This window comes from Sylvia atricapilla, chromosome 9 (assembly GCF_009819655.1).
Source record: "Sylvia atricapilla isolate bSylAtr1 chromosome 9, bSylAtr1.pri, whole genome shotgun sequence".
Taxonomy (NCBI): Eukaryota; Metazoa; Chordata; class Aves; order Passeriformes; family Sylviidae; genus Sylvia; species Sylvia atricapilla.
In genome coordinates, this window is record NC_089148.1 from 27,833,749 (window position 1) to 27,855,871 (window position 22,123).

The window sequence follows — 22,123 nt, forward strand, 5'->3', positions numbered from 1 at the left end:
TGCTTGGTGATTTTTTTAAAATATTTCAACGATAAGCATTATTTTCTGATGTGTTACCACTCATTGCAGATCCTTGTACTCATTTAACTGCTTAAAAGCTCCGCATCTGAGTAATCAAACCATTTTTTTTTTTAATTTTTTTTTTTGCCTTGACATGTTAGCCTGGCAGTGGTTTGATTTTTCTTTTCCTGGAAATGATTTCCTTTTGCAGGGTCCCTAACCTGATCACCTGGGCTTTGATCCTGTTAGGGTGTGAGGCGGTCATGCTCACCTGGTTATGTCACTGTGGGGACCCACTGTATGGAATTAGACTTCTATATGGAATTAGAATTCTGTATGGAATTAGGATACAGCACACAACGCCTGGCCCACACAGTTCCAAGGGTTAGATAGTCCTGTGGCTCTGGTTTTTGTTTCAGTGTATTTTCCGGTTGTGGGAAGAGCACTGTCTGTTATCATTCAGAAATCCTGCTGAAGCTTACTTCAAACCAGAAAATGCGTGGAAACTTCTTAGGGAAGATGTTTCCTCCCTTTGACAATGGTTGATGCTCCTACTGATTGAAAGCAGAGGCATTTGTGGAGCACTGTATAACCTGATCAGATATAAATGAGATGAGAGCAGGTAAGTGATTCCAAGAAAATCATTGATTTGAAATTTCCCCGGTAAAATCTGGCAGCTGTCCTCAAGCACTTCTGTTTGGTGTCATGCAGGAGCCTGCTTGCTGTTCATCCCAGCAGTCCTGTGGGATTGCCTTCAGGAGTGGTTTGAACCCTGAACTTATTCAAATGGAATGGTCCAAAGTAATTCTGCAGCTCAAACTCATCAGAGAATCACAGAATGGCCTGGTTTGGAAGGGACCTTAAAGATCATTGAGTTTCAAGCCCCTTGCCATGGGCAGGAACACCTCTCACTATTCCAGGCTACTCCAAGCCCCTTCCAGCCTGGGCTGGGACACTTCCAGGGATGAGGCAGCCACAGCTTCTCTGGGCAATCTGTGCCACCACCCTCACAGGAGAGAATTTCTGCCTAATCTCTGCTCTAAATCTCTCAATTTGAAACCATTCCCCCTTGTCCTGTCGCTAAATGTCCTTGTGAAAAGTTTTTTTTTTCCATCTTTCTTGTTCAGGTTCCCTTCGGGTACCGGAATGCCACACTTGGGTCACTTGACAATTCAAAATGCTGATATTTTTCAGTTGTGAACGTGAATGGAGAAGTAATTATTGCCCGTTTGTGTGAATTTGTCCTTACAGTCCCAGAAGCTTCTTGCTTTTTGCCTTTGCTGTGCTGACAGTGAACTTTGGTAGGAGTCAGCTGGTGGAGTTTGGCGTAATAAAGCAAAAGTCCATTTCCAGCAGGGTGAATTCCTTTGAGCAGTTTTCCCAACACTTAACAGTCAGGGGAATAAGGGCTGAGTGTTGAAAAATAAAACTGAATCAAGATCCTGGCAAAGGGGCTTTTTGTTCTTGTTGGAGTTAGGAGGGTTTGCTTTGCTTTGGTGTAGTGTCAGGAGGCTTCAGAGACTGGAGGGGCGCAATGTCCAGGTCACCTCTTGGGGCTGAACAAATCCCAAAGGGACCTGGAAAAGTTGGTGCAAAATTCACATCCTATAACAAGGTCAGTGTTGGGCATCACTCCAAACTTTACTTCAAAGTGTAGTGTAAGTTAGGTATAATGCTGTTATTTTGTTTAAAATGGATGAGAAAGTGAGTTCCAGTTCAGTCTCACTAGAAATACTGAGAAAATGATCCTGAAATTAAAACAAAAAACCAGAGCTGAATCAAGATATTTCTGTGAGGGGTTGAACAAGATTCCTTCAACTTCCTGTGCTGCTTCAAAACATGCTGAGCTGTCCAGGATACACAATGTTTAATCCCATAACCTTTTCTTCCAATTAGAAGACGCAGATTCTGATTGTGAGGAATTTGCATTTCAATATGAAACGTGGTGTCTGACATTGCTTTTACCTTCTCCCTGGTGATGCTCCTGACTGCACACTCGTCCCTTTTCCTTCGGTGTGATGATTGCACCACCTCACTTTAGTAATCATTGAACAGCTCTAATTACAGAATGCCGTGATCCCAACTGTGTACTTTGTCCTCTTTGCCATCTTAGTCTCCGTCTCTTTGGTGTCGGGAGGATCACGAAAGAGCTGTTCTTCCGCTTTGCAAAAATAAATTCCAAAGGCCCTGCTTTGGTAATGTACAGATCTGCATTTTCTCGTGGCTTTGGAGTTGATTTTGGCCGTGGAGGGGTTGGTTGGCCTGCTGCTGTTTTACATCAGCCACGCCGGTGTGACTTCTCTGCCACTAACGCAGATACACCGGCGCGAAATCGGGGTAACTCCAGCTCCGTGAAAATCAACGGAGTTCCGCCAATGTGAGCCAAATGCGGGGCTATTGATTTTGTGCTGGTGTGACTTTATTGACTGGGCTGGAGGTGAGGCAGTTTCTGCTGGTGCGGCTCGGGGTCACAGCCAGGCTGCGCCTGTGCCTGGAGTAGCCGCGGTTTTGGTTTCTTGTTTGTTCTTGCGCAGCGTTATCAGAAATTCCTTCTCTTTCCTGCTCCAGGGTCAGCAGTGTGGGAATCTGGGAGTAGTGAAGTCTTGGAGTAATGCAATTCGTAGGGGGAAAAAGCATTAGGTAATTCAGTTTCACTTGGCAATCTCTAGTCCCGTCTGAATGATTTCCTCTGTTATCTGCTGATGTGGTATCAGAGGAATGATGCGGAGTTTTTAAGCCTGCTCCTTTTTGATGTGATACCCTGCTAAAGCTTTCCAAAAGCACTCTGAGTGGGGTTTTGAGGCAGAAAGTGCACTTAAAGGAGCAGTGAGTGCTGTATCTACACTCCCAGCTCACTGGGATTGTTCCTGGTTTTCAGCAGGAAAATTCAGCAGTTGCATTCCCTGCTCCATGGGCAGAGGAGATGTAGCTTTTCCTGAATTCAAATGCCGTACTTTTAATATTTCACAAATCGTTTAAAGCAAGTCCGTGTCTTCTGTGTTGCCTTTGTTGGGTGAATGCTGCTCTGTATAATATAAAATGGAAACTGGAATTATTAAAATGAAACGTTAGTAATTTGCTATTAAAAATGTTGATGAAATCAATTCATTCCTTTGAAAAGCTTCTTTTTAATCCGGTCAGCGTTTTCTGTGAGTAGAAAATTCACAGCACTTCTGGTGAATAATTGGTGGAGTGGAGTGCAGTATTCACCACGACACGGAGTGATTTCCAGGAGGAATTTCAGTAATTATTCCTGCCATCGTCGGAATACTAATAAAAAATCTTACTTTAGAAATATTTTATAGGTCAGTTTTTTGCCAAGTTGCTCTTGGTGGGGAATCAGCCTCAGCCTCCATGTGAGGAACCGGGTAACGTGCTTGAAAGATGCACCAGAGACAGAAAAATGAAGCATAGTTTAAACCACAATAAACTTAATAAAATGTGTTATTGGCCTAAGTTACATGTAGGATTTTGTTAAAAAAAAAAAAAAAAAGAAGATAGCTCCTTCTTGTTTTCAGGAGATAAGGAGAAGTATTTTATGATTACAGTCAACTACAGCAACTAAATACAAAGGGAAATTAAATGCTGTGGGTTTCGTACTAAGTAGTTTTCAGATATTGGAAGAGTTACAAAGGGTTATTTGGGAAGTGTTGTTGTGGAAGACAGTACAGAAAGCTGAATAAAGGACATAAAACTCCTTCTTTTATCATTATATATATAAAATCAGGATTGGAGGGAAGTATATGCTCATTTCAGAGCAAACAAAAGTAAGTTTGTGATCTGGAGGCAGTTGTGAGTCTTCCAAAGCTGTGTAATTTAGGGAGCGAGCGGGAGGTGAAGGGTGTTGGGCGGCTTTGTGGGGGAATAAATGTTTGTGGAGTATCTCAGTTTGTGCACGTGAACAGTGAATTTCCTTTCACCTTTACGGGCTGCAGAAAAACCAGTAAAGAAATGGCAAGAGAAGGCAATGCTTGTCGTGGAGTGCCACAGAAGGGTCCTGTGGCTCTGTCACTGGAGGCAGCGCATTCTGCTGTTCTGGGGGCAAGTGGCAGAGCTGGAGGAGAGGGACAGACCTGTGAACAATCCAACCCGGGTTGTTTCCTGTGGCAGGACAGCCAGAATTGGAGTGCATGGGCTGGTTTAGCTTTTCCTCTTAAACACATCACAGAATTTGCTGTAATGAGGCGTCACTGACAGCTCTCCTGTTTGCTTTTGTTTCCTCCTCATTTTCTCCTCTCTGTCAGCGTCTTAAGCTCTCTTTTACCTCGGCTTCCTCCTTTTCTGGTTCTTCCTTGCAGGCCAAGTTGACCGCAGTGTATCAGCGGGTTTTGGATGAGTCCCTTGGGTTCCGGTTTGGAATTAGTGCAGTGCCTGCTGTGACAGATGAGAATCCTCTGATGTTCGCCAGCCCTGACCATTGGGGAAGGAGCTGATGAGTACAAAACAGTGTGAGCAGCACCAGAGGATTTCCTGGCCCCTCTCCCTGGAGGGTACAAAGAGCACTGGTGGCAAGGATGGGTTTTCCATCGTGTGTGTGTGTGATCCCACTGCTGTCTCTGTTCTAGGCTTCGAGGGCAGGATGAGTAACATTTTCTCCCCGGGTTGCAGACCCTTACACTTGAACTGGTTTTAATTTTCCCGGAACCTTTCACTTCTATTTTCACTTCTGTTTTACCCTTTTCTAGTATGTTTGGGCTTTAACACTTGTAAAACCACGGGCATCAACATGATTATGTTGGGTGCTTTGGGGGAGAAAAAATTAATTTCCAGACTCCGGAGGCGTAAAAGCAAGAGCTTAGGATGGGAGCCCGGCTTTTGTTTTGTCAAAGCAGTGTTTGGGAGGTACCATCCTCTTGTCAAATTCCATTTTGGGGCTGTGGAGAACTTAAATACCCAGGGAATGCCAGGGCTTAGTAACAAATCCTTTCTAAGACTGCTTTTCTTTTATATAAGCAGATGGAAACTGGTTTCGGGGGAGGGAACTTCTTAAGTTTTGAAGTCCTGAAGAAAATTAATTGATTCACGTCTTTGAAAGCCAGAGGGGAAGTATTATGATCATCTTGTCTGACCTCCTTCATAACTTGGGCCAGGGGAAGTCTCCTAATAACCCCAACATGAGCTCAGTGGAGCGTGGTTGAAAAGACAAACGATTTGACAGAAATTGTTGTTTCACAGGCGTGTGGGGGAGGCGAGCGGAGCTTGGGGCTGATTTCCCCGCGCATAAAGGGTCCAACCTGCGTTAATCCTAACTGCAAAGTGAATTTACAGAACTATTTCTCTGCCGAGGCTTTAGGTTTTGGCGCTGGCGTAGGAGTAATAGAGCACACAGGCTTAAGAACTTCTCCTGGAATTAAGAGCCTGTTAATTCCAGAATGCGCTGATTGTGTTCCTGCTGTAGCCACTTAATAAGGCCCCAGAAAATGTCAGTATTTTGTTAAAACGAAGAGCTCAGAATCCTCTTTAGGAAAAGCTGAGGCACGCACATAACATTGCGATAGCTGGAGCAGTAACAAGGCGCTCGAGGAGGTGGTTAGAGTGGATGGATACGTGTAAGACGACGGAATTATTTTTATTTTTATTTTTCGGCAACGCGGCTGACAAAATTTCGTCTTTCGAGCAGGGAGAGAAATGTGGCAGAACTGATCAGAGCAAATAGCATCTCATTGATAAAACACATGCTGCAGGACTTCCCACAGTTGGGAGGCTGGGGTATTTAACAGCGGTGACCTAGATTGGAGGAGACAATGAAAGCTGTTGCGGTGAGGAGCAGATTGACTGCCCTTCTCATCTGGGTAATAAACGGCTGAAATATGGACAGTGCGTGAAAGTTTACTAATGTGGCTTTACACAACGACCTGTACTTTCGGAGGAATCGTCTCCGTAGCAAATTCAGTTTGAACTATCGCCGGTGTCTGACAGATGTTTATGTGCTGCTTTACAAAGCTACCTATTACTTTATTCAAGGATCTATGAGGCTGCGAGAGTATGACCTGATTAGGTTGGAGAGTAAATCGATATGTGAACCTGTCCAAAAACAGACGTGCATTTATTTTAAAAAATATATTACTCAGTGGGATAGCCTCGAGGGGGATAGAGCTTTTCTGGAGAGTTTCAAATGAGATAGCAGTCATATGTCGTTACTTTAAAATATTCAGTGCCGTTCAGATGCTACTGTTTCAGCTGTCCTGTCGGAAATGGCTGACAACAGGAGATGACATTCCTGATGCTTTGTAGCCGCAATGGTCTTCTAAGGCATTAAAACTTGCCTGACTACGGACCCCAGGGGTATTCGGTATTTATTTTTAATTTCTTTTTTTAATAAGTGGACGCATTATAAATATTTCCCTTCTGTGAAGTGGCTCGCGTTAGCGCTCCTTGTAGAGTCACGCGGTTAACCTTTAGGTAAATATAAATCCAAATTCTCGAAAAATAAACTGTCAATCCAGCTGCGACTCGAGAGATGCTTTAAGTAAGTGCCATCGAGCTGTAAAGGCTGATGCATCCCCACTGTGCCGTAAAACGAAATATTATGAAATTGGGTTGCAGGCAGGGGGAGGGGACGGAGCTGGGGGTTGTGAGGGACATCTGTTCTGCTCTCCCTCGTGGGGGGATTTGAAGCGTGAGTGAGTGAGGAGGGTGAGGGTGTTCCCCCAGCGCTGCTCCCGGCAGCTCTGCCTGGGGAGAGGCATCTCCTCGGCCATGGACCCGGCCAGAGAGGATCCTGGAAGCTTCACTCTGGGAGCTGTTACTCCTTTTCCCTCTCTGACCACCTTTCCTTGGCTTCGTCCATTCCTATTCTTTTCTCAGCTGAGAGGATTCATCGAGGTGCTGTTGGTTTAGTCAGGTCTGTAACTCCAAGCAGGTTTATTCAGCAAGCACTGCAACTTCAATTTGTGCCTCGTTTTAGGTTTTTTTCCTCTTTTTTTTTTTAATTTTTTTTTTCCATGCGGCGCTTATTCAGATTCCACAGGGGGGGCGGAACAGGGAATTTTGTATTTCAAAATCAGTTCAGCAGATTTTTGAAAAAAAGCTATCTTTGAATATTCTCTAATACACAGACAGATTTGAAGAGCTTATTAAAGAAAGCCCCTGACACACTTCAGCAATATTAAATCGCTTCAGACGGTGCGTGGCAGTGTAATGGTACTGAAGCATTTTAAAATGTTAAAAGAGCCTGGGTTTGAAAGTACTGCTGGCTTCACAGCCCTCACTGTGAAAAAGTGATTTCAAGTGTCAAAATTATTCCAGTGTTTGCAGTCTGTTACTTTCTTAAATGACAAAGACGGGACATCAGTAAATAACTCTCCCTGCGGTTAATCTCTGGCCATCGAACCAGTTGATATGCCGGGCTAATATCTTTATTAAATGCTTATTTAATAAGTGGGCAGCTGTTCCGACAGGCCAGATGGACTTGTCTGTAATTGTGCTAATGATGAGAACTTTCTCACAAAAAGAAAGGGCACTGAGAAGATGCATTTGGTGAGGGAACATCCCGACAAATGGCTTTGGGACAGTCTGGTCCTCTGGCTCGAGTGAGTGGTTCATCCCTCAGAGCAGGAAGGACCAGCAGTGAGATCGGAGCAAGGAGTTCTTTTTTTGCTGAGATGTTGATTCTTTGGTGTGTTTTTTGCCTCCGGAGCCCTGACATCTCCCCAGTCCTGCCTCTCTCATCCTGCTCCAGCTCATTCTGGCTGTGGGTTCACAGCTGGTGTATTTTTGTCCCCACCAAATACAAACTGTGTAAAGCTGTAGCTTTCTCCCTAAATGTTATCTCGCTAAACGGTATCTTTTTGCACCTATCCCATTTGTATTTCATGGGTTTAATTGACTATTTTCAGAGATCTTTGCAGGAAAGATTACTAGATGGGTGTTAAAATTACAGCTTTGTTAGCGTGGAGACAGAGTCTTTTATACTGGAAACATTATCATAAGCAAGAGGAGTGGCAAAGTTTGATTTTCTCAGCATGAGCAATGAATAAATTTTTCATTTGGCTTTGTTCAAGGAAGAGAATGAAAGCGCTGAAAGAGAATTGGAGGAGTAAAAAATCTGTCCTTACTATCCGACAATATGGAATTGGTGCGTTTAAGAATTGAATCCTTGCAGATTTTTTTTTTTTTGCTTTTGGAGACATTTCCAGCTACTTTCCTCCACTGTGGTCTTTGTCCTGCAGCTGCTGGTGCAGAAGTGCTGGTCTTCTGTACAACCTGTTTCTGGGTTGTGAAGGCATCTCAGATATGCCAAAACCTCTCAAATACAGATTTTTTGAGATGGTCACAGATAAAACTGTGTTTAAGCATTTAAAATCGTGGACAATTGGCTCAGTAGATTGGAGAACTTTATATGTTTCTTGCTTGCAGTGGTTTGGCTTTTTTATTTTCCCTTCATGTTTTAAACCCAGAAAATGACTGTTGCTTTTTTGTTTCCTTCCTTCACAGCACTCGGAAGGAGTGAATGAGATGAACTGTTTGGGTTGTAGTATCTGAAAGGCTGAATTCTTCTCTTGGAGAGACGTTCTAAATGAGCCTGACCGAGATCCTGGATCTGTGTGAAGAGGACTAAGGATATAGGATGTCAACTGAGACAGAACTTCAAGTGGCTGTTAAAACCAGCACAAAGAAAGACTCCAAAAAGAAAGGTAGTGACTCATTTCTCTTTATTTTGTGTGCGGTTTGTACTTTAATCAGTTCCTACATCGGCCACCTTTGGCACAGTCTGTGGCTCTTCTGTTATCTGTGTGCTCAGTGAAAGTGAGATTTGTAAAGCTCAGTGAAAAAAATACATCCTTTTGAAACGTATCTGAAATATGAGGAAAAACTCGCATATTATTTATGGTTCACAAAGAGGGAATACAGTTTTTAAAATGACTCAACCAAACATCACTTTTCCTCTTCTCTGCTGATAAATACATTTTCTTCTAGTAGCTTTTTTTTTTTTTTCTGTTTGGTTTTGAACTAACCAGAGCTCAAATGCACTTTCTGTTCCCGGAGTTTGAATTTTACTGGCACTTGGTGGAGTTAAGAGAACTCAGTAGCAATCTGTGGAGAGATTCGTTGTAATCTGGTCGATGGAAATGTAAAACTCAAAATGAAGTGGAAGGTATGGAGAAATGCATGGTTGGATTAGTTCCTGTTTGTATTTACAGCTTTGCCTCAGGCTGTAGAGCAGTTCTTTGGAGTGAGAAGTGTGAGAAATGGGACCGGATGAATTTGGTGCTTACGTTTGCTTAAAGAATTTTTAGTAGGGATTTTCCTCCTTGCGTTTTTATTGGTATTTCTATTACTTATGGTTTTAAATACTGGTGAACTTGGAGCCCAAGACCTTGAGTTCTAGTGGTAGTTCTTGTTGTTCTGTGTAGCCATATTTGGTTATTTTTATGAACCTACACATGAAATCGCGATTGAAAACAGATTTAATATGAATGACTCAAATAAAAAAAAAGTAAAACGAAAAGAAAATAACCGTACTTAATAGTTTTAATACTCAAGGCAGCAAGATTTAAACTTTCATGTGAGCTCTGGAGTTTGTCATTCTGTTTCTTTCTGTGGATGTGTGATTCAGCCATTTACTTCTGAGGGTTTTTTTTTCCTTTTTCTAAGACAAAAAAAAAATTATCTCATTTTTCCTTTTACATGTATAATGCAAATTTTACTCATGGTTAACTTGAAGTGCTGGGCAGCAATACCATTTACTGCAGCAGTTCCACCAAAACTTTTACTAAGGCCCGGTGTTCCTTTTGGCTTTCGTATCAGAAATCTTTGTCCTAGAGTTCGTAAAAGACACAGCAATTACAAAATTTCAAGTGTTTGTTCAGAAGATGGTTTAAAAACCTTATGACTGCTCTAGGCCTGCACTCACAAATCGAAAATGATTAATTTAAGATAAAAAAGCTGCAGTTTGGAGAGGCAGGAAAAGGGGACTTTGATGTAAATGAGAATGTGATCTAAGATGTTTAAGGCAAATAAAGTTAAAGTAGTTCGGTTGTAAGATCATTAAGTTTTTGGGGCCAGGCAGGAAATTAAAAGATGTCGTTTCTTTGCAATATGGATAACATCTTTTTGATGTGTGTCTCCTATGTTATTTCTTCTGCTGGAGGCTGAAACTTTAAAAACCAGCAAACAACTCTTTTAGGCACTTGACGTTGAAGTTAACAAAATACTCAGCATCCAACTTGTAACAACATCTCCATAAATCACAACAGCTGAACGTTTCTCTGCCCAAAATCCGATTCCATGCCCCAAACGGAAATTCTGGGAATTACCTTCAGTGCTGAGGGGGGGTATAAAACGTGTTGTGTGGCAGCGATGTGAGGTTCTGTGGAGCTGGGAGGGACAGGGGATGGCAGTGACACATCCCCAGGTCCCTTCAGTCTCAGTGCATATTCTGCTCACCTCCGGGCTGTGAATGCTTCACGCGGACAAGGTGCACAGTGTTTGCTGTTTGCTATTCAAATCCCACAGAACCAGGCTCAAAAGAAACTTGGTGTGCTCATTTTCTTCTCACTGAGTTGTATGCACTTCCCCCGTGTCCCGCCATTGTATAGTGGGAGCGATGGACGCGTGAAAAATAGGGAGTTTTTCCCTTTCCTTTTCTTCCCCAAGTTCATTAACTTCGAGCAGTGGCAGGTAGCAAGTGCTAACATGAACTTTCTGATGTTGCTAATCAATGAGTTTGATTATGCAGTGAAATTAAGCACTCCCAAGAAAGAAGTCTTTGCTGTATAAACAGAAATTTCAGCTCTGGCGTTTCTCCGGTGTTTTTATTGCACTTTTGGAAGAGCCGTGCATCCTTCTCCCTGCAGAGCAGAGACACGCCTCTTTTGCGGTATTATCCAGTGTTTTGGTAGTTCTCCTGCCTTCTGCAGCTCGCTGCACTGCACGGAATGTCTGGCCCACGTTGGTATCCCACCCTGGAGGTGTGGGGTGACTGAAAGGGGATGAGGATTAGCGTGGAGTTGGAGCGCGGGACTGGGTTCTTTCCTGATCTCAGCCTAAATCTTCTGTGTAGAATCAGCTAAATCTTTACTTCTCTTCATCTGCATAAACATCCAGTAAGGCAGTGCTTCTTATTAGGAGCGGTGAAATAAAACAAAGCTTAATTCCTAGGAGTTGTAAGGTGGACGGATATAAAACAGTATAAAGCGTCAAATAAACGTGAGCAGCTCTTCTTATTGACGTACGGTGGCCAAAAAGAAAGGAATGACTTGTACGTTTGTGATAATAGTGCCCACCTTGAGTTAAAGCCTCTGTGATGTCATTAGTGAACTTTTTAATAACCTGGGCAGGTTAGGAAAAAAGTCCAGGAGTCGTCTAATGATATTTGGTGAATGTGAATGCAAAGTCTTGTTGCTGAGATGGACTAACTCCCTGCCAGAGGGGTGGAGTGGGTGCTTGAAGTTCCTTTAGGGTTTCACATAACTGCTTTTGGGCTCTGTTGCGTAGACTGCTGGCTTTTGGGTGGCAGGGAAATAGTTTGAGTTGTGCTGGAGATGGGGCAAATGACAATGCTCCTGCCGAGGTTTTAGCAGGTATTTCTTTGGTCAGCTGGGAACACACAGAAAGCTCTCTCTGTAGTCACATGCAAAGCAGTTCCTTTTGAAACGCTTCTCTTTAGGCATGGTGTTTTCACAGCCGTGAGCTTTCTGGTCACAGTGTCTCCACTGTCATCTGGTTTGTGAGGCAGTGTCCTGTTCCAGCACTGAAGGGTTGTCACCGCAGTTAGGGCAAGAATTTCAATACAAAACCCTCTCAGAAGCTGCTGTTTGCCCAGAATCGCAGCAGAGGAGCTCTGATGTTCTCTGGGTAAGTTCAATATTTACACGATCGTGTCAGACTGTAATTTTGTACGTTAACATTTCACCCTGGATAACCTTTAAAGCAGGCTCTTGAAAAACCAGGTACCAATTTTGCCTTTTATTCAGTCCGTGGTGATCTGATGGATGCAGGGTTGGGTGGGTTCTAGAAATACTTCTTACTCGTACTCCTGGCAGAGGGGTTGGAATTTTAACTGACCTGGAAGTATTGTTACAGGAGCAGAGGTGAACCAGACTCCTCCCTTCGTCTCCAGATTGCCGCTTTTTCCTGCCTGGGCTGTGAAGCTCCTTGTCCCTTGAGGACCAGTGTTTCACCCTGACCTCCAGAGCCCTCATTTCCACACTTTATTCCATTTTACAGGTTTAAAGTGCACTAGGTGTTATTAGAGGAGATTATTTTTCTGCCATCCCCCACCTCCAGCCCTAATCTTCATGCCACTTGTGCTGATATCTGCTGGCAACTTCATTGTAATTATCTTTTTTCGAGAACTTGCTAACATTTTAAAAGATATCCCGGAGAGGTTTCGTGTTGCTCTCTAAGTGAAAATCGTGAGAAATTCTCAGGAGATTTAGAAAGCTCAATTTGAGGACTTTTTTTTTTTGGTGATACAATTTTTTTTTTTTTTTTTGGTGAATTTGCCAAAAGTCATGTGTTCTTAGAGAAGCATTTAGAGAATTAATGATATATAACTGATGCTCTTAAATGCCGATTTTATTTTGTTTGTTTATGTCGTCTGGTTCATTAAGAGGTGAATAAAAATGGTGTGTTTGTATCGTTCAGGATAGGAAATCAGAATTTTTTATTAGCCAGAGTTGTTAGAGACATAAACCATGTTTGTCTTGTAGTACATGGGGGAAAAGCCTTGTTGTAAGTGTATATAGATTATTGAATCCAATTGAAAACATTTACTTGAGCCTATCGGAATTAAAATTGATTTAGAAACCTCTCTGGGGGAAATGTGTTGCGTTGATGTTGAATTCACACTGATAACTGCCTGGAAAATCCCTTCTTGCCAAATTAGCTGAACAGAAAAATTGAAATGGGAGGTCAAGAAAGAAGTGAGCCAGGCTACCAAATTTCAGTGCAGATCTGTGTCTGCTCGGGGTAGGCCAGGGGACTTTCCTAGAGATTTAATATCTTCCTCTTGCACAGAAATTTTTCTGTTTGAAGCTTGAGGCTTGTTCTGCGATTCCGTCTCTCGTCGTCTCCCCCGTCGTAAGCCTCCTGAGTCAATTTTCAAAAGTGACAGGGCCTTGTGAAAAGATGGAAGCAAAGTCCCAGAGGAGCTTGGGCACGTTGACACTGGGCACGGTGATGGGTGACGCTCAGGTGGAACATCAGGTCCCTTGGCTGAGAGTCCCAGGATTATTGGATTTGCAGAGCGCGTGGGAAGCACGCGGCATCGGGCAGCGGCGCTCAGAGCAGGCAGGGCGCCAAGCTGGGGATTGCTGCACCCAGCCAGCAGCAATGGGACATTCGGAGAGGGTGGGTGCTCTGCTGGAGCTGGAGGTCTTCTCCTCAGCCAGAGCTGGGCGCTGTGTCCTGGCTGGATGGAGATCCAGGTGCCCAAGCCGTGCTCCAGGAGGGAGAGCCAGAGCGGGCTCCGCGCAGGGAGCTGTTCACGCCGGGTGAGGAGTTTGCACCTTGGGGCTGCCTTGGACGTGGGAGATCTGAGTCTGATCCTCTTGGGAGCACGATGGCAAAAAGCTTAATTGTCCCATTTTATCTCTCCTGACCGCTGATTAAAGGGAGAACAGCGGCTGCGGGACCGTTCGCGTGTGCAATGGGCCTGTGGCTGTCACATCTATTTCCTGGGTCTTTTAAGCACTAATGAGAGGCTGGGGTCTGTCTGACTATCTGAAGGAAAACTTTTGCATCCCCAGGAGCAAAGCTCTCATCAGGCTAAGATCAAACAGCAGCTACCTAGTTAGTTTAAAAGCCTTTGGGGATAGGAAGCCTTTAAACGAGGTTGTGTTTTGTCGCTGTCGGTTTTCATCATAGGTGCCTAATGCTACCCCAGTCCCGTTTTGGGCTTCTTAGACCTCATTTGAATCCTGTCTTTGCTCTAATCATTGCTAAATTCAAGAGTGGAATGGAGGTCTCCGATGGATGTAAAAGTTAAAATTTTGCCGACGCACAGAAATCTTGGCATGGTTTTTGCAGCCGTGTTTCCAGGTTGGAACTTCAGTTTAAATTAATGAGTGCTGTGAGCAGTGATGGTGGATTACTTTCTCTAATGAATTAACTTTTTTAAAAAAAAACTTTGTTATCGACTGCCAACAATTAAAACATCATCACCCTAATGAGGCATTCCAAGATGTCACGTTGGTATAGGTTAATTTATTTTTCTGATTATGTAGCTAAGATTCATGGAATCCAGCAGAATTTGAATTTGATCTAAAGAGTAATGGACAGAGGAGCTTCTTTCATTGACTGGGAGCGGATTTGCTTTGTTTCCTTGCAGCAGCTATGCGTTTTTCAATAATTTATAGATCAAGTAACAGCAACATTAATTGATACACTAATTGTGTCCACATGCCTGCCTTGAACAAATCTCTTTTGTGAAATGATTACTGACAATATTAACTGCGCGTCTTTTGTGAGTTGATATAAGTTATGAATTCATTCTCAAGTTGAAAGGGGGTGGGAAAATCATTAATTTTGACATTGTGTAGCTATAATTAACAAGGGTTATCCAATAACCTATCATCAATTAGAGAGCTCATGAATTCCGTTTTAAATACCGCGTACCAAAGGGGGGTCTGTGGTTATTAATTGCCGGATTCTTTAGGGGTGATGGACGTTGTCTCTTGTTGCAGATACGTTTCCTGTTGTTTTTAATCGAGGCAAATCGGCCTAAACTGAGGTTGGGGCTGGTGTTACTTCGCTGCTCCTCAGCAGAGCAATCAATAATCTGTCGAATATTAAGAACGGCACTCCTCGAGAGCTTCCGTTAACAATTTCTCAATGTTTTAACAATCAGGAAAGCAGTTCAGTTCAAAGTAGTCATCAGGAGCTCAACGCAGTGCGTATTCCAGAGTGGATTTGAGTCCATAAATGCAGGTGGGTGCTGCTGTGCTCTGCACTGGGGGATCCGCTGTGAGCATCCCCTGTGCATCCAGTTCAGCCCCTGCTGGATCTTGTTTCTGGCTTCATCCTCTTAATGCTCTAAAACTACCTCTGAGATTTGATTGAAAGAAGGAGAAAGTGGGGCTGGCGCTGAGCAGGAAGTAGAACTTCTAAACAGGCAAATCAGTGAATTTTCAGCGAAACTTTTTTCTCGGCTTGCAGTCATTTGAAGAGACCCTCAGCAAAAACTTCGTGTTGGAGCTTTTGTAAACGGAAAGTTTTGTTTCGAGAGTTCAGGGAAGAAAATTCTATCGTGTAATGACTAACTGAGCAGGAGTGACCTAATTCATCCAGATTAGTAGCTAAAATACCTCCAGAGGTTTGGATTAGTGAAAGTTTCCTAATACGGCTCACAGAGAAATACTCTACAGGGACAAGTATGTTGGTGATGATAATGTTTTCGTAGCATTCTTCATCCAAAGAGATTTTCTTGCCTAATAAATATTGACGAATGACATTTCCGTCAGCACGTCGCACTACGTGCGTTTGAGCATTTGTAGTTTTCTGAAACATTTTGCCTTTTCCATCAGCATTATTATTACTTGCAGAATTTCCCATAAAACGCGGTAAAGTGCTGCTCGCTGTATAATACAGATTAGAGGTATCCGCTGTGTTGATAGCTGCTCTCATTTTGCTGAAGGGAGATCAAAGACAAGTAAATTTGGAATAATAGCTTGATCCCAGTATTAAATTGCTCACTAATTTTCCCGGAAATAAACAGATAACGCTTGCCCTCGGTGTCCACATTATTGCAGTGTATACTTTTTCATATTACCAAGGAAAATTTCTCCAGTCTTATATAATTTTCTGGAATTTAGGGAAAATCATGAGCTTTCTTGACCTATGGACATAGAGGGGAAACGTAAATTGATTTCAGAGGTGGTTAGATCCTTGCATCAAAAGCCAGTGCTGATGTCTCAATTACTTTCCAAAGATTACAGCACAAATCAGGGCAGAGCTTGGTGCGTAAGCCGAGGATCTTGTTTCTTGTTCTGTGCTTTAACCAGCACATTTCCCTCTCTCGGTGTTGCCATCGCAGTAATTTCATTAATCAGCTTGTGAAAGAAAAAAAAAATCTGCGGAGGAATGTACAAGTGAACAGACATATGCAGGGTTTGGTTTGTGTGTTTAAGTGGCCTGAATCAGAAATGTTTACTGATATACACATATATATATATATAAATCTCACAAAAAAATAATCGTCTCCTTAATCTTCAGTGTCACAGAACTCACTGACCGCTTCGGGGTAAGAAAAACTTGCCCACAGAATTGGTAGCCTTTTGAAATACTATGACAGAAATTAAAAGCCCTTCATTCGTGCCTCGTCGTACATCCCTCTGCAAGAGCTTGAAGAAATTTGTAGGGAATTTGGCCAAGTCAGAGGCTCAGAGTTCCTGTGATAAATACGGCAGGGCAGACATTCACTGTGCTCCTCAGGAGTGAGGAGAAGATGCGGCTGTGATGCTCACGTGTGATTCTCTGTTTGGGATCAATATGGACGTTATCGGTCCTCCAGAACAAAGATAATATATTATATATACATAAATTGTATTTGGGTTGTGCAGTGATGGAGTTGGATGTTCCTTGTGAGTCCCTTCCACCTCCGCTTATCCTGTGATTCTGTGAATGTGCTGAAGCATAATATTTCTCTTGAAAGTGAATTAGAGATAAACATGTGCTCAGGAAATAATGACATCCCATTTGTATTATTTTTATCTAAACATTGTCATACATTAGGGCTGGTTGTTGGCAAAAGGACAGGAAAAAGAAGCTTCTGCTTCTGCATTCGCTTGGTTTCGCATATGTGACAACGTTTAGTTTGCTTAACAAAGCAACGTGGGTTGTGGGGGTCTTTTGTATGAAAAAGAAAGGGATGTACTTTAGTGCTCATTGCCATCTTTCCTTCTGCTTGCGACAACAGTGGGGGCAGAGTTGATCTCCCAGTATTGAACTAAACCTGAGAGTCGCCAAAAGCCGTTTTCAGTCTGCTTCTGGCTGTAAAACCTCGCGTGGAGATGCTCAAGCTCTTAAAAGGTTTCTGCTTTGAGCCTCCTGAACAGCCAGAGCCTCTCCCCAGAGCGTCTCTCCACAGATGAGGATCAGTGGGGTTGAAATCACTTCTGATTTAGACACCGTGTTTATCCTGTTCTCACCGCCCAGGCTGAAACACCAAGCGCAGTTATCACTTATTTGCGAGCAGGCGAGTTTCCCCCCTTTATTTACTCCAGGATTGGCCTTTCCCAATTCCTTTTGTTTATGCAGTTGTGCAGCGCAGGAGGAAAGTTGCCAACACGATATCCATTGTTATTCTGACAAGAGCAGAGTGGCTTTTCACTTCCATTTCCCAGGGACGGCATTACTCATTGCTGCAAAACAGCATTAAAAATCGGAGGAGGAGGGCAAATTGTCATTTGGCTGCCGGGTCCCCAAGCTGCCTTCTCCTTGCTCCAGGTAGATCGAGTTTGAAGTAGAGGTGGGAATGATGCGTGGTCTCTCTTTGTGATGGGGCAGTCAGGGAAAAAAAAATAAGCTGTTGCTCCATCAACACAAAAGTCCTTAGGAGTGGAAGCCAAGAAATTGGCCTGATGGTGTTTGCAGCATCTTCCACTGGAGAGAACTCTGCTGGGCTGCAGGGTTTGGGGGGGATTTTTCCTCTCGCAGATCCTCCTGGCGCTGGTTTTCAGTGGCCACAGGGTATCCTGCAAAGTTGTCCAAAAGCACAGACAGCTCCAGCCATGACTTTTAAATATTAATATTTCGCAGCAGATTCTTCTACAAGTGACGGGAGCAGCAGCTTCCTCTGGAGCCAACTTTAATGTCTACCCCGCTTTAACCACCAGCAAATGCTGAACGGCTAATCTGTGATCTATAATTACACCTCTTACGCTCCTCGTTTAGTTAGAGGGAGAACTGTGTAGCGAAAAGGGTGATTCAGGGAGTGAAATGAAATTAAGCACAGTCTTTTGAGGTTAGCTATTAATTTCGTTTTAAATATAAAATCGCCTTGAAAGTAATAAGAGGGTGATATTCACACGTCACAATAATGGGCCGATAACTAGGTGGGAGGCAAAACCACCAGTTGGATGAACCAGTCTTTTTTTTTTTTTTTTTTTGCAGCCTCGTGTTGCCTTGTTGTGTACGTTTTAAATTGAATTCCAAATGTCCAAAGTCACATAAAGTGAATTAAATGCGCCAGGGAAATTGGGGGTACTCTGTAGCCAGGCATGGCTTAAGTTTAATATTGACACGGTTACCTAGTGTGTTCAGTGTTTGCTGTATTTACTGGTGTAGGAGGCTTATGGTTTATTATCCCAGCTGGTGGATGGGGTCCGCCAAAGGATGTTTCGCTAGAAACAGCTCCTTGGGGGGTCAGGGCGCTCCTCAGCTGGCAGAGGGGCTTCTCAGCATCGGGCAGAGCAGTGATTTTTCAGCTCAGTGATTTCAGCTTTCAGTGATTTCAGCTCAGTGCTCTTAGCTCATGCCCTTGTGAGTTAGCCCCTCTTTTAGCCGGCCGTGGTGAGAGAGAGAGAGGTCTCGTATGGAATTTCCGCAGGTGGTACTTTATTGAGAGGGTACCAGCGAAAGGGATCCAGGGACGAGGAACCTCTGCTGACCAGAGGAAACTCAGGGGTTTTTATGGGACACCAGGGTGGGAGGAAAAGGGTACAGAACCAATCAACTGTAACAGATCTACACAAAATCCCGAGGGGGCTTGTGGGTCTCCAGCCAGGTCACCGTAGCTAGGAGGTTTGTCTTTGTCTTAGGTGCTCTGGCTGAAGTTGCGAAATTCTTCCTTGACTCCTCAGCTTGGCTCCCTCCAGGGCAGAGCAGCCGGGGCTCCGCCCACCTCCACAGGTCATAGTTATTTTTTTAAAAAAATGCACCTATCTGAAATGTCTCTTTAAAAATCATGTTACCAGTGAGATTGGCTGTGGAAGAACACGGCCTCTGCCGCGGTGAGTGTGTCAGAAGGATGGCTGTGCTCGAGAGACACCGGAGATCAAAATGAACGCTACCTAAAGAATTCTTTCTCTCTCCTGCCTATTTTCTTTCCCTGTGCTAGCCTATAACTAAAGCACTACATTATATCCGTGCCTCTGTTTAATTGCATTCAAGAAATGCCGGGGCTCTGAGGTTAAGCACTAAAATTCTAAGGAAGCAGAGCCTCGACGTTGCCTGTGGAAGCCTCATTTAACATCCCTTCAGGATACGCATTTTCATAGAGTTTTTAATGAGCTGAGCTCATCTTGCTGTTTCCTGGAGACCTTTGTGCTGCTCAGTGAATGGAAGGACAGTGGCCAGGGAATGTGCTCCGTGTGGGGCTCCTTTCTGTGCTTGGCACTCAGGATGGAGCCGCCCGCTTCGTCCGCACGACACCCCGGCCTGGAATGAACGTGTGGCTATTGATGGAATCTAGATCTAAATCCCGTACATCGTCGAAAAATTCTTTTCAGGTATAAGTTTAAAATGAATGGTGTGAGTGTGACTGGACGTCAGCGCGGGCCCTCAGAGGAGTGCGGTCAGAGCAGGATTTTGGGAGGGGTTCTTTTGGCATCGGAACAAATGAGAAGAGACTGAGAGATGGTTAAGGTACGGATGCTTAACGTGACGTCAGGGTTAGAGCAGGATGAACAATCTGTAATGACCCTGAGGTTTATTCGAGATTATCTAACTAATTTGATGGAAAGGCCCACGCATTGAAGCTCGTCTCCATGTGCGTATGTTAATGATGTCCAGGATAATGCTAATTAATTAGAATTCTTTTTAGGCCAAGCCATTCCCTAGAAAACAAGCGTAGGTGGTTCCACTCTGGGCTAGACATTTACTTCAGTGAAACAAACACTTACTTGGGGTGTTCAGAAATAGCTTGAAAGGAGTCCTACCCACCCGAGAGCTCACTTTAATTTCTAGGTTCATGTCTGGGGTTTTTTTTAATGCGGATATATTTAAGGAGAGCAACAAGGATCCTGTGGTCGGATCTCACGGAAGCAAAGAACCTTTAGTGTGTTTGAAAACCTTTAGGATTTTATCTTAATTTCGCTATTGCTTCGTCTTAAATTATCTCACAGCCATTTTCAGGGACATGGTCATTTAAGCAAATAAAGATAAAGTAAATATATATTTCATGTATTTAAAAGCTTAGTAAACGCTCTCCAGTAATTTCTTAATTCAGTAATTCCTCATATTCTATTCAATGCAGAAACTGCTGGTGTACTGAAAAGATTATAAAGATAAAGAGGAGCTTTGGGTTTGGGTTTTTTTTTTAATCTTTTGGGGTTAAACGTCCATAGAGCAGTCAGATTCGGATGGATTGGATTTTTAGCACATGAAATTATTGCGTGTCGATACAAAATACTTTTGTGCCTTTGTATTAAGCTCCTCCGTTTCTAAGACGAAATAGAATTACAAAAAAAAAAAGGATTTTGAGGGGAGATTTGTGTCCTTTTGGTAATGAAGCAATCAACGCAAATTTAAAGGTGCAGTAAGCACCTCTTTAAACACACCGTGGAAAATGCGTTTTCTGTTGCCTGTTAAGACTGACAAATGAAGATGTCACTTGTAATAAGGAACCTGCTATTTGCTGCTGAAGACCAGTTTTGTAGCAAAACGTTCACAGCAGAGGAAATAGGAAGCCTTGAAGTTGTGAAAAGTAATTTGTTTTTCACCATTCACCCACAATTCGGCTTCCAGAGAGGTTCTAGCCACATTTAATCTGGTTTTGAGTGTTTCATAACGAGGAAGCTCATCGGGAACTGCTGGCCATCGCTAGAGTGAGAAAGTCAGAGCTACACGTGTGAGTGAAGTTTTCGAAGAGGACTTTTATGTTTTATTGAACTCGTGCGGTGAACGTGAGACGTTGTTTCCCGCTGCTGGGTCGCAGGGGAACGCTCTGGTTAGGGAGTGAGCTGGGGGAAAGGACACCGAAGGTGCATCTCTTCACGTGCGTTTTCGGGAATGCGGAGTTACCTTCAGAAACGGAACTTGAAGTCGGTGTGAGGTCTCTGAGCATCAGGTGAACTTTGTGAAGGCAGCTTGACATATTCTGTGTTTTCTTCTTCCTCCGTTCCACGCAGGCAGATAACTCTAAACTGTTACAACATCGTCTTCTCTGAACGCCCCATAACCTCTGCAGGCCAGGTTTTGTCGTTTCTGTCATTTCACACTGATTATATCCAAACACAAGCTGATTGACTTTTTTCTCTCGAAGCAGATGATGTTTGGAGGAGGCTGAGTTCTCTAAGGTTAGTAATGAAGTTTCCATTTGAAGGAACCCAGTTGCAAGGGGGAAAATTCCCCCTTTAGGTTTAGAGCGAAGGTTCTAAAAAGCCTGAGATGTGAAAATAAAGAGGCCCTCGCTATAAATACCTTTCAAATTATGTCCCTTTAGACTGGCTGAAATGTGTGGTTAAGCTTCTTTCTAGCCGCCTTAAAATAGTCAAGGTTATTGGCCTGCATTAAACTCAAAATCCTTTAGATAACATTTCTTTACCCAAGTTATTCCGAACTGACAAGCGGAAAGATTTAAAAATGGGGGTCTGTGAGGAGAAAAAAAAAAACAACAAACCAACAGACTTGCAAGAAGGAACTGGCTGCTTTCTCCTGAAAAAATAATTTAAGTATTTTTACACTCAGAAGTGAACTATTTTGATCAGTGAGTGTGGAGCACAAGCAGTTCCCTCTCGCCAGTGCTGTTTATACAAACTCAGCATTCCTGGAATATGGGTATTTAGACTCTCACATCTAGAAAACATTCATATGCTTCTGCTGCTACGACCGAGGCGAAAATTAAAAATTCCAAGTGCACATCACCTCTGAAAGTCCCTTTGGCCAGCATTTGGAGCAGGGTCTTCGTTTGGTCTGCTCTGTGTGATGGGCTTCGAGGCCTGAGATTTCGTAATCAGTATGTTCCCGTTCATCAGAGTTTCGTCTACTTGGATGCATTAATTTACACATTTACCCATCTCAAGCCCAGTAGTCAGTAGTATTAAGTGAATGCTCTGTCAAAATTGTTGCGGGAAACAATTTTGTTTTATGAAAATTTCGGGTTTGGGTCTGGAATTCAGCTGTTAGATGCAGGAGTCTGGAGCTGGAGGAGCCTTGGCCCAGGGAACGCGCAGCTGGGGCAGCGCTTGCCTCGGCACAGGCGGAATTCCTCCAAAGGATGGCGTTTGACACCCCAGTT

The 22,123-nt window shown here is 43.4% G+C and overlaps 2 protein-coding genes across 11 annotated transcripts in view; one reads left to right on the top strand and one right to left on the bottom strand.

Moving 5' to 3' along the window:
* PRKAA2 (protein kinase AMP-activated catalytic subunit alpha 2) overlaps positions 1-22,123 on the bottom strand; it is a 330,475-nt gene that overhangs the window by 111,065 nt on the left and 197,287 nt on the right. The window lies entirely within an intron of this gene.
* The window catches only part of DAB1 (DAB adaptor protein 1), a 207,560-nt gene that overhangs the window by 99,742 nt on the left and 85,695 nt on the right, over positions 1-22,123 (top strand). For 4 of the 10 annotated variants that reach the window (XM_066325413.1, XM_066325417.1, XM_066325419.1 and 1 more), the window contains exon 2: positions 8,437-8,636. The exons of the other annotated variants lie outside the window; for them this stretch is intronic. In XM_066325413.1, coding sequence (XP_066181510.1) covers positions 8,570-8,636 — 67 coding nt within the window. In that variant the 5' untranslated portion in view covers positions 8,437-8,569. The remainder of the gene's footprint in view (positions 1-8,436; positions 8,637-22,123) is intronic. 10 annotated transcript variants of the gene reach the window in all.